We start from the raw sequence: 12,755 nt of genomic DNA on the forward strand, positions 1-12,755 counted from the left end.
ATCCCAGGTCACACAGCCATGAAGAGTAGAGCTGACATTCAGAGCTGAGCAGTCTGGTTCTAGAGGCTGTGCTCCAAGCACTGCACCTTACTGCCTCCCTTGTGTATGTGAGAGAATCCAGTGCAGTTCGTTCTTTCTACTGCTGCAACTTGTAACTGATGTCGCTACCATCAATGAATCACAATCGGCCACTGCCAGGTGTGAGATGTAGATGATGCTCAGGTCTCTTCCAGCTCTAGGGTTCTCTGGCGATTTACAATGAAAATCAGACAATTATCTGTCCTGATGGAATTAGGCTAGACTAGATGGTTTGATCTATGAGTCAATTTCCAAATGTCAGGATGAAAATGCCACTGTGCCAGTATCAACAGCAAAGGACGAAGATTAATCAGTTTTCTTATGTGTAAAAATTGAAACGAGCTCTTGTGCAGTAATTCTAGAATCTTGCATTCATGAGTATTCATACCTCACTGAGTTTCCGGTGTAAATTCTGAAACTCGCTGAGCCTTCTGGGGACTGTCCAGTTCTTAGTTTCAACTCCTCCAACTTCTTGTAGGCTTACCGTGACAAAGTAACACGGCAATTGCTCACCATTCTCTTCTGTAACCTTGGGGAAAACATCAAAATCGATACTTAACAAAAAGCATGGTGAACGGATGCAGCAGGAAGATTTGCAAGTGTCCTCCTAAGGAGATTTCCCTCCTCATGGTGTACCCTGCAGGATCCCTGCAACTGTGAATATTACAGAGTTTATTCTAGCGAGTAAGTTACATTATATGGCATAGTAGACCTTAAAATAGGGGGATTTCCTAGGTGGGCCTAACCTAAAAGCAAAGAGTTTTTGCTAGCTAGTAATACGAAAGGAAGTCAGAAAGATTCAAATTCCAAGAAGGAAGCCAGCAAGAGAACAGAGATCTCAGTTCCATGACCAAAGGAACTCAATTCTGCCAACACTCTGAATAAGCTTGGAAGTGGGTTTTACTGGGTCTTCAGACAAGACCTTAGTCTGGGAAACATACTGACTTCAGCCTGTGATCCAGCCGGCAGGGAGCCAAGGCACTCTGAGCTGGACTCCAGACCGACAGAGGTGTGACCAATAAATGGGTGTTGCTTTAAGCATGAAATGTGTTACACAGCAAAAGAAAACTAAACAGCAGGTTCATCCTGTGTTACTTTGAAAATAAATAAATAGCAAGCAAACAGGCACCAAATACATCAGAACCTCTCTCGGAGAAGGATGAGGGCACCTCCAGTTTAATTTCAGGATCCAACAAGCCCTGATTTCTATTCTTATTAAATTTTACACTGGGAGATAAAATTTCCTTTACCTCCCAACTGAGATATTGTGTGTGTCTGTGTGTGTGTGTGTGCGCGCACACACACACACACACACAATAATCCAGAATAGGCCACTACTATACTTAACATAAGAAGATAAAAGAAAAAAATGTAAAATGCATTGAATTTGAGCTTGAATTAGCATCATAAATTGAATTAGAGTCAGTAAGAAAGGCAAGGGAAAGAGATGAGAGGTTTACTGAGCACCCCCTCTGTGAGGCAGGATTATCACCCCACTGTAAGGATAGGGAAGTAGAGGTACAGACAGGGTACCTGACTTTCCTAAGACCACACTTCTGATGAGTCAGCTAGCACAGAATACAGGCATGTCTGGCTTGATGAAAATGCATCTTCCGCACCTTCCTGGGACTGCTTTGTGAGCTCCAGACGTCAGGTACCCCTTTCCCATTTCCACTATCTTTTCCCCAGCCAGAGTACCTCAGCAAGCTCCTTAGCAGCAACCGACTGCCAGGGCACAGAGCCTTGTGATGGTTTCCGTTCCTTCCTTCCCTTTCTGCCTCCCCTAATATTTGCCTTTGGAAGATGATTTTAATATGCTGTGAAGTGTCAGGGCCAGCTCTAAGCAAAACTGAGGAGATAACAGAATTTGTATTCTGTCCTCCAGCAGCCTCTTGTAGCAGCTTTTGCCATTACATTCCCCTGAGCCCATTACCTTCCTCCACTTCCACCCAAACAATAACTACCTGCAGTTACTGAGGGTTTCTATGTGGGAGTCCGAGGTTGGGCATGACCTTCCCTGATCCACTGCTCCCTACCTTCCATGGAGAAATGTGTATTGTTCAGCAGCTTAGCTTAATGGGAGCACCAGCAAGTGCCAAGGACATGCAGCAGGCACCTGGTTAGGCTCTCATGTACTGTGTGTCCTTTCAGGGTAGGTCTTGGAGAACATGCTTTGTTTTGCTATCCAACCTAGAGATAAATTTAAGGTTGTGAATTGACCCTCTCCCAACCCCTGTAAGAGTGTCAAGCCACTGGCTTGATGGAAAGGCAGGGAAGAACAAAGATAAGTCATATGAAATACCATTGAGGACCAAAAAAAGCACTCTCTTGCTCAGGACCTTGATATTTGCATATAATGTGGTTATGCAAACGACCACATTATATGACTTTCATCGCCAGGTTTCCACTTGACAGACAGTAGGGCAGGGGAGAAGGAAGTTGTCAACAGTAATGACGTAAACTCCTATAAGCATCTTTCCTCCTAAATGAAATTATTTTTATAGAAAAATGAAAAGGGATACAGTATGTTCTACAAACTCTTATCTCATATCCCTCAAAAAAAAAAAAACAGCAAAACAATTCAAAAAATATATTCATTGAAGATTTTAGAGATACTGAAATTTAAGCAATTGAAGTCAGTAGGGTGAAACAATCAGATGCACTTACATTTTTAGTTTTTCATCTCCAAGATTCATTTCAACCCTCAATGGAAAAATAAATGGCTCCAAGATTCATTTCAACCCTCAATGGAAAAATAAATGGCTAATTCAAGGACATTAAAGTTGCTTTCAATTCCAGTGAACAGGAAAAACGTGCTGTTTGAAGTGGAGTGAGATCAGATCTACACCACGCAGCCTTGTATAGTTCCCAGTCATGAGCGAACCAGAGTGAAAATTATGGGGGAAGGAAGGTAGGACAAATATGGTCTAAAAGAATGAGCATAAGTCTTCTACCCTCAATCTTCATTCTTCAGGATAAAATCTTTTTTAATAAAGTCAAACTTTAAAAATAAATTAAGAGGAAAAGCACTCAAACCTACCTCTCCACTGGTGATGGAGGCTTTCCACATGCCAAGGTTTTCACACCACCAATCCGTTCTTGCCATGTGCAGCTGAAGGTCTGTGCGTTCTTTCTCTATTAGGATTATTTCATCCCTCAACTTGGAAACAATCTGCCACAGGGAAAATATCCTGGGAGTTATGAAAACACTTAAAACTACGCAATTCGGCAAAGTAGCAGGATTCAAAGTCTACACAGAATAATCAGCTGTGTTTCAATACACTAACAGTGAATAATCCAAAAACAAAATTAGGAAAAAAATTCCACTTACAATAGCATTAAGAAAAATTCTTAGGAATTAATGTAAACAAGGAGGTGAAATAATTCTACAATGAAAACTACAAAACACTGATGAAAGAAACTAAAGAAAACAAATATCTGTAAAGGCATCCCATGTTCATGGATTGGAAGAATTAATATTGCTGTCAGTACTACCCCAAGCAATCTACAGGTTCAATGCAATCCCCAACAAAATTTCAGTAACAGTTTTTTGCAGAAATAAAAAAAAAAATTCATCCCAAAATTCATATAAAATCTCAAGAGACCCCAAATAGCCAAAACAATTTTGAAAGAGAACAAAGTTGGAGGACTCAATACTTCTTGACTTCAAAACTTACTACAAAGCTACAATAATCAAAACAGTGTGGTACTGGCATAAAGACAAACATACAGACCCAGGGAATATAGCCCAGAAATAATATATGGTCAAATGATTTTCAACAAGGGTGTCAAGACCATTCAATGGGGGAAAGAACAGTGTTTTCAACAAATCATGATGGGAAGACTGGATACTCATACATGCAAAAGAAAGAAGCTGGACCCTTGCCACCCAACCCTATATACAACAATTAACTCAAAGTAGATTAAAGATCTAAACAAAAGAGCTAAAAATCATAAAATGCATAAAAGAGAATATAGGGGGCCGGGTACAGGGCACAGTGGCTCACACCTGTAATACTAGCACTTTGGGAGGCTGAGGCGGGTGGATCACCTGAGGTCAGGAGTTGGAGACCAGCCTGACCAACATGACAAAACCCTGTCTCTACTAAAAATACAAAAATTAGCCAGGTTGGTAGGGGGGTGCCTATAATCCCAGCTACTCAGGAGGCTAAGGCAGGAGAATTGCTTGAACCTGGGGGTTGGAGGTTGCAGGGAGCTGAGATTGTGCTGCTTCACTCCAGCCTGGAGTGAAGACAGAGCGAGACTCCATCTCAAACAAAACAAAACAAAATAAAACAAAAACAAAAACAGAATATAGGGGAAAAGCTTCATCACATTGGCTTTGGCTATGATTTACTAGTTATGACACTTTAAAAGCACAGGCAACAAAAGAAGAAATAGACAAACTGGAATTCATCAAAATTTAAAACTGTGCATCAAAGAACACTACTGATATAGTAAAAATGCAAACCACAAAATATAAGAAAATATTTGCAAATCACCTCTCTGACAGAGTTTCCATCTCCAGAATATAGAAAACTCCTAAACCTCAATAAAACCCACAAACAACCCAATTTAAAAACGCACAAAGGATTTGAACAGACATTTTCCAGAGACACAAATGGCCAATAAGGACATGAAAGGATACTCAACATAACTAATCATTAGAGAAATGCAAATCAGAATCAAAATAAGATGCCAACTGATAACCATTAGGATGACTACTATAAAATAAGAAAATAACGAGTGTTGGCAGGGAGGACATGGAGAGATCGGAACCCTTGTGCACTGGTAGTGGGAATGTAAAATGGTATAGATGTTGTGGTAGAGAGTTTAATGATTCCTCAAAAAATTAAAAACAGAATTAGCATAGAACCCAGCAATTCTACTTCTGGGTATATACCAAAAGAACTGGAAGCAAGATCTTTTTAAGAGGTATTTGTATAACCACTTTCACTGTAACATTACTAACAATAGCCAAGAAGTGGAAGTAAACCAGGTGTCTATTGCTGGATAGTTAGCAAAACAAAATGTGGTATAAACATGCAATGAAATATGATTCAGCCTTAAAAAGCAATGAAATTCTAACACACACTACCACATGGATGAAGCCTGAAGACATTACTCTAAGTGAAAAATGCCAGTCACAGAAGGACAAATGTTGCGTGATTCCACTAACATCAGGTAGTTGGAGTAGCTAAATTCATAGAGATAAAAAATAGAATGATGATTTTTCCAGAGCAGGAGAGAGGGAAAAATGGGGAACTATTGTTTCATAGATACAAAATTTCAGTTTTTCATGATGAGAAAAGTTCTGGTGATGGTTGCAAAATACTAAAAAGCTTCTGCACAGAAAAATAATTAGCAGAAATAACAGACAACCCACAGAGTGGGAAAAAAATCTTCACAATCTATACATCCAACAAAGGACTAATATCTAGAATCTACAAAAAACTCAAACGAATTCGCAAGAAAAAAAACAAACAATCCCATCAAAAAGTGAGCTAAGTACATGAATAGACAATTCTGAAAAGAAGATGTACAAACGGCCAACAAGCATATAAAAAAAATGCTCAACATCAGGAATTATCAGGGCAATGCAAATCAAAACCACAATGTGATACCACCTTACTCTTGCAAGCATGTCCATAATGATAAAAAAAAAAATACAACAATAGTAGATGTTGGAGTAGATGTGGTAAAAACGGAACATTTTTACACGGTTGGGGGGAATGTAAACTAGTACAACCACTATGGAAAACAGTATGGAGATTCCTTAAAGAACTAAAAGTACATCTACTGTTTGATCCAGCAATTCCACTACTAGGCATCTACTCAGAGGAAAAGAAGTCATTATACAAAAAAGATACTTGCACAGGCATGTTTATAGCATCACAATTTGCAATTTCAAAAATACGGAACCAGCCCAAATGCCCATCAATCAACAAGTGGATAAAGAAAATGTGGTCTGTATGGAGCACAGGAGCATAGAATACTACTCAGCCATAAAAAGAAATGAAATAATGGCCTTCACAGCAACCCGGATGGACTTGGAGACTATTATTCCAAGTGGAGTAACTCAGGAATGGAAAACCAAATATCATATGTTCTCACTCATAAGTGGAAGCTAAGCTATGAGGAGGCAAAAGCATGACAATGATACATTGGACTTCGGGGATTCGGGAGAGGGTTGGAGCAGGGATGAGGGATAAAAGATTACAACTGAGTACAGTGTACACTGTTTAGGTGATGGGTGCAACAAAAATCTCAGAAAGCACCACTAAAGAATTTATTCATGTAACCAAATACCACCAGCTCCCTAAAAATGTACTGAAATAAAAAATAAAATTTTAAAAATAGCTAAAATGGTAAATGTTATATATATTTTACCAGAATTTACAAAAATAAATAATATTTTTTAAATGCCACACTCACCATCTCTTCAGATCTCTTTTATGAGAAAGCCTATAAAGTTATATAACTCTGTAGTTTGAGGACAGCAGCTTTGCTCCAAAACTCTCCTGAATATGCAGTGTTCAAGGGCTCTTTCCTTCCTCAGAAAGCCTACAGGAAGCACACCTTGCCTATGCCATTGTCCTGCATTTTATCATCAATAAGTACTGTGATCATTTTATTTTCATGTCTGTTTTAATTCCATAACCAGCATATTTGCTCCTTGAGGGCAGGCGTCAGACTCTATGTTACACTGAGTCTTCAGTGACTAACACAGCACCATGCATTTACTCATCACTTGTGTTACTGAGATTCTTCATGGTTAATGGTTTACTCCCAGCATTATCCTAGAATTGGACAGTTTGCTCCAGACTCACAAAATCTCTGTAAAGGAAAAAAACAAAAAAACCGGCCGGGTGTGGTGGTTCACGCCTGTAATCTCAGCACTTGGGGAGGCCGAGGCGGGTGGATCACGAAGTCAGGAGATCGAGACCATCCTGACTAACATGGTGAAACCCCATTTCTACTAAAAATACAAAAAAAAATTAGCCGGGCGAGGTGGCGGGCACCTGTAATCCCAGCTACTCGGGAGGCTGAGGCAGGTGAATGGCGTGAACCCAGGAGGTGGAGCTTGCAGTGAGCCGAGATCGGGCCACTGCACTCCAGCCTGGGCAACAGAGCGAGACTCCGTCTCAACAACAAAGACAACAAACAAAACAAAACAAAACAAAAACCTAGGCAGTAAATTTCAGGAATCAAACTAAAAGGCTAGCTTTACCATCTGGCGGCTAATTACACTGCTGGTACAGAGGTCTGTGAGAGAAGGAGGGTTAAGCAAACCACTGGCATTCTGTATTGAGGAGAAGTCTGCACCACTGTGTACTTACAGGAAAATGATCTGATTAATAATTAGATATTTAATCCAGAAAAGTCTTACTATTACAAGATATTGGGGGTGGAGTGTGTTAATTGCTAGATTGCCAAAACCGTTTTCAACATCAATCTTAGGGTTTTTTTTTTTTTTTTTTTGAGACTGAGTTTCACTCTGTTGCCCAGTCTGGTGTGCAATGGCGTGATCTCGGCTCATTGCCACCTCCACCTCCCAGGTTCAAGCGATTCTAGTGTCTCAGCCTCCCGAGTAGCTGCGATTACAGGTGCCCGCCACCATGACTGGCTAATTATTGTAGTTTTAGTAGAGGGGGGGTTTCACCACGTTGGCCAGGCTGGTCTCAAACTTCTGACCTCAGGTGATCCACCTGCCTTGGCCTCCCAAAGTGCTGGGATTACAGGCATGAGCCACCACGCCCGGCCAATCTTAAGTTTTTTAAAAAATTAATTATTAATTTTTTTACCAACATGAGTAAAACACAAAAGGAGGACTATGTCTCCTTCTGGAGAGAAGGATCAGCTGCCTTCCATCCTCAGGGCCCTTTCTGTCCCGTGCGCAACTGCCAGAAGCAGAGTGCTCCGTGAGTAGCCTGTGGACAATATGATTACATAGCAAACGTAGATCAGAGAGTAGAGTTCAAATTAAGCCATAGTACCAGTGAATTGCTCCACGTTTCCTGAAAATTCTTTCATATAATATATATGAAATATAATATAGCTAAGAATGTTTATTCCATGGTTATCAAAAGTTATTTTAAGAAGGGCTGAAGAATGTCTTTCAAACAAACAAACCAAGCAGAAAATAATTCAATGAACATTCTCTAGCTTATCTTTCATACTGTTATCCATAGATGCATTTTAATTTATAATGAGATGAATCCAGAATAAATAAGACAGCTGTTCTTAAAGAACATGCCACATTGCAGATACTGATTATCTGCCATGCCAGCAAATTCTGTGGATCATCTCAGACATGTTCCTATCACTGGGAAGACGATCAGGCTTTTGAGTTCTGTATGTAGTAACTGGGAATGACTCCCTGTAAGGGGGAGAATGAACTATTTCTTATGACAATCCAGGAAACCTGGCCATTTGTTTCCATTTCAGAGTACGATTAATATTGACTGATTGATTGATTGATGGAGTCTTGCTGTGTTGTCCAGGCTGGTGTGCAGTGGCATGATCTTGGCTGACTGCAACTTCTGTCTCCTGGGTTCAAGAGATTCTCCTGCCTCAGCCTCCTGCGTAGCTGGGATTACAGGCACCCGCCACCACGCAGGGCTAATTTTTGTATTTTTAGTAGAGACGGGGTTTCACAATGTTGTCAAGCCTCATAAAGTGCTGGGATTACAGGCGTGAGTCATTCGCCTGGCCACGGGTTTTTGTTGTTGTTGTTGTTGTTGTTGAGACTATTGCCCAGTCTGGAGTGCAGTAACGTGATCACGGCTCAGTGCAGACTTGACTTTCCAGACTCAAGAGATCCTCCTGTCTCAGCCTGCCTAGAGCTGGGGACTAGAGGCATGCACTACCATGCTGGGCTAATTTTTTAAAAAAATTTTTACTAGAAATGGGGTCTCCCTATGTTGCCCAGGCTGGTCTCAAACTCCTGGGCTCAAGCGATCCATCCATCTCAGCTTCCCAAAGGGCTGAGATTACAGGTATGTAATCTCATTGTGCAGCCAGCCCATCACCAATGATTATGAATGTGACACTCCCATTAAACTTCTTCCTACATAATTTTGTAAAAATATTACTACTAACCAAGATGACACACCTTTGCAGGTCTTTCTTCCTTCTCTTTTGCTTTTTCTTTGTTGAAGAAAACTCACTGTTTAACTAGACAGTAACTGGATTATAGATTAATAGATATTTTAATTGTAAATTGCTGACAGGCTCATGATACCAATTTTTCTTACATCTTGTCTCAGGAACATTCTCCTACTACAAAAGCATTTGAATGTCTACAAAAAGAGTACTAAAGAAGGCTCAATAGGATTGGGCACATGCTCACAGAAAACCCACTGTGACTCACTGAAATTGTTTTATTTTAAGTTGCTCTCATGTTGACCACTTGAAATCCTCAAACACACATTCAGAAAGTGCCAGAGACCAATCTGGCAGACCAAAGTGCATCAGCCATATCTATATTAGAGAAACCTCCTTGTTTAATTCTAAGGAGCAAAACACAAAGCAAAAAGCCACACCACAGCTTGGGTTTGAGAAAGGTCAATTAGTGAGATGCTGTACATTTTTAAACTTTCAAATTGTTGTTTTCTAGCAAAACAATTTATTTCCTGTACAATACTGTAAAGTTCCCTAAATTGCACTTGCAGCAGTTAAAAGAAAACTTTTTTTTTTTCAAAATATTGTCCTCGAGTATTTAATTAACTTTCAGAAATGACCCTGGCACAAGAGAAAGCTTACTTAGCCTGTTCCCCAAAGGCCCTGTAGGCAAAGCAGATGCAAAGGACAGAGTTACTCACAGCTGAAACTGAGAAAGAACTCCAAACCATAAGAGATTAAAAACAAATGCTTTCTAGTTCTATCCTAGAAGCAAAAAAATAACAATGGAACTTGCTCATGGTTAAAATTATTTTAAAAGAAAAGGACATTTCTCAACCTCAACTGAAAACTACCAAATTAGACAAATGTAAATTTTCAAAGACAACCTTGAAAGCAAAGAGTTACCTTCTTGTCAGGTTTTGGTGCATTTTGAATAGAATTTAGAGCTTGCCTTTTATATTCAAGTTTCTCATTTAGTTCTCGCAGTTTGTTTACAGCAAAACTGGCTTGTTCATTGATCCGATTGGTACTGTCATCCGCGGCTTCCTCACCAGCCTCATCTCTTGGGCCCTGGAGGGGAGAGTAACATACCACCATATCTTATAATGATAGAAAATTCAGTAATTATTATCTGTCACGATACCCTGTTGCAAAATACTACATTTCAGGAAGGAAAGAATACCAAAGTAGAAAATTCAGACTGCTTTTTCTCAGCAAAGAGAAAAATCAAAGTCTTTGGAACCAAAGTAAATGGTGTTCAGAATTGCAAAAAGGAAACATTTTATAGCCTAAAAAAAGGGGGGGAAATCCCATGCCATTATTTCCCAAGTGGTACGTCTAAGGAAATCTGCATAGAACAAGGGACGGCAACTCAGTTTTCTTCCCAACTCGACCTGATATTCTGTACCTAATCTTCAACCAAGACACTGACTTTTGGCTTCTTTCCAGTCTCCTAAGTATATTATTAAAAACTCATGCAATAAAAGAAAATTACCATATTCCCATGAGCGAAAGTATTTTCAGTATATACTTTGTTCAGTCCTTCTCTTGATATATTCTACAAATCAATAGGTATATTATTTTACAAGTAAAATAGCATTTGAAAGTGACTTAATAGTCATAAGAACTCTGTAACTTGGAAACGTCTGGCTAGATTACCCAACAGCACAGGAATTAGATTCATGAGCAGCAACAGCATGCAGGGCACTGCAGAGAACTGCTGAGATCCAGCTTCCAGTTTATCCTTAACTTTCTTCCAGGTTTTCTTGTTCTAACTTTTAGTAATCGTAACAAACAGTAAATTAAAATTTTTTCAAGGAAGAATAAAGTACCAATGGTCATAGAAAAATAGGCTGTTTGCATGTGTGTGTGGTTTTTTTTTTTTTTTTTTTTTTTTTTTTTGAGACAGAGTCTTACTCTGTTGCTCAGACTGGAGTGCAGTGACATGATCTCAGCTCACTGCAACCTCTGCCTCCCCGGTCCAAGCCATTCTCCTGCCTCAGCCTCCCGAGTAGCTGGTACTACAGGTGCTCACCACTATGTCCAGCTAATTTTTGTATTTTTAGTAGAGACAGGGTTTCACCATGTTGGCCAGGCTGGTCTTGAACTCCTGACCTCAACTGATCCACCTGCCTACCAAACTGCTGGAATTACAGATGTGAGCCACTGCACCCAGCCCATATGTTCTTTTAACTGGTTGTCTATAAATATATATATAAATGATATATAATTTCATACTTTGTATTCATTTGAATGGGTATTCTGCCTTCTTCACATAACACACAATGCTGGGTATTGAGGGTATTATCATCTTCAAAATTACCATTTTTAAGTCAGCCTTGTATGAGAATAATTAGAACAACAATGGCATTGAGAACTTATGAGGCACATTCCTAACGATGCTCCTGTTATGGGTTGATTCTGCTTTATTGCTGTCCCAGATGTACAAAAACAAACAAATGCATAAACTTTTTTCTACATTTTAATTATTTTCCTAGGATAAATTTCCTAAAGTTCCCACTTCTAGAGATTACTGGAACAAAGAGTTGGAGTTCTCGAAAGGTCAGTTATGTATCAGCCTCTTTGAATCCTAGGTGAAAGTAGATACTTTTTCCTATTTGTTTACTGTCACCTCACATCAAATGTCAGTTCACATCCTTATTCAATGTATCTGCTGAGTATAGATGTTTTAATTAATTTGAATAACCTCTTTTACAGCGTTTGCTGTAAAATTAACCATCTTAATTTCTGAAGTAGAGAGATAACATAGATACAACAAACTGTGACCTATCAAAAATAAAATGCAATAAATAGCGAATTTTGGACTAATCAGCTCAGTGATTTTACATGTAAAGGACCAAGCAACAAAACTTAAAAAAAAAGAATGTATATGAAGTTTAGACAACCAACAGTTCAGAGACCCCAAGATGACTTCTAATACCATCAAGAGCAAACACTTGAGTCCTCAGGGCTGGAGATAGTGAACTGGGCAGAAAGAAAAAATCCAAGACAAATCATAATCTTTCTATGTAAGATGACTATAAAAACAATTTGTTTCCTTTCACGCAAACCTTAAAACTCATAGGGGTCACTAACAGTAAATAAGAGATGGCAACTGGAGCTATCCAAAATAATTGTGTACGCTATAAGAAAACTAGACTTAACGTGTGGTTTAGCTGACAGAGTAGGAGCATCGCCATCTTGGACAAGCACCACCATTTAAAAGTTTCCCTTGACCAAAAACTGCCTAAATCCAAAGGGCATCAGCCTAATGGCTAAGGTCAGCAAGACCATAAACCACAAATGCCATCTCCAACCAGAAACATTCCAACCCTAAGATAAATCCCTCCCCGACCAGAGACATGCCAGCCCTGAGATAACCCTCCAGCCAGAGAGATGTCAGCCCCAAGATAACCTTCCCTCTGACCAGAGACATTCCAACCCTGCAATAAACTTCTTCTCCACACAGAAACATTCCAAGCCTGTGATAAGCTCTCTCACCCTAAAAACCAGTAACTACTCTTCGTCTGTAAGAGAGAGTGCTCCTGAATGAA

The 12,755-nt window shown here is 39.6% G+C and overlaps 1 protein-coding gene across 9 annotated transcripts in view; it reads right to left on the minus strand.

Annotated features, from left to right (window-relative positions):
* LOC105466567 (sorting nexin 25) overlaps positions 1-12,755 on the minus strand; it is a 149,420-nt gene that overhangs the window by 21,080 nt on the left and 115,585 nt on the right. For all 9 annotated transcript variants that reach the window (XM_011715597.3, XM_071092742.1, XM_011715598.3 and 6 more), the window contains 3 exons: positions 10,108-10,272; positions 3,119-3,250; positions 467-607 (listed from right to left, as the gene is read on the minus strand). In XM_011715597.3, coding sequence (XP_011713899.2) covers positions 467-607; positions 3,119-3,250; positions 10,108-10,272 — 438 coding nt within the window. The remainder of the gene's footprint in view (positions 1-466; positions 608-3,118; positions 3,251-10,107; positions 10,273-12,755) is intronic.

Source organism: Macaca nemestrina, chromosome 3, assembly GCF_043159975.1.
Source record: "Macaca nemestrina isolate mMacNem1 chromosome 3, mMacNem.hap1, whole genome shotgun sequence".
Classification (NCBI taxonomy): Eukaryota; Metazoa; Chordata; class Mammalia; order Primates; family Cercopithecidae; genus Macaca; species Macaca nemestrina.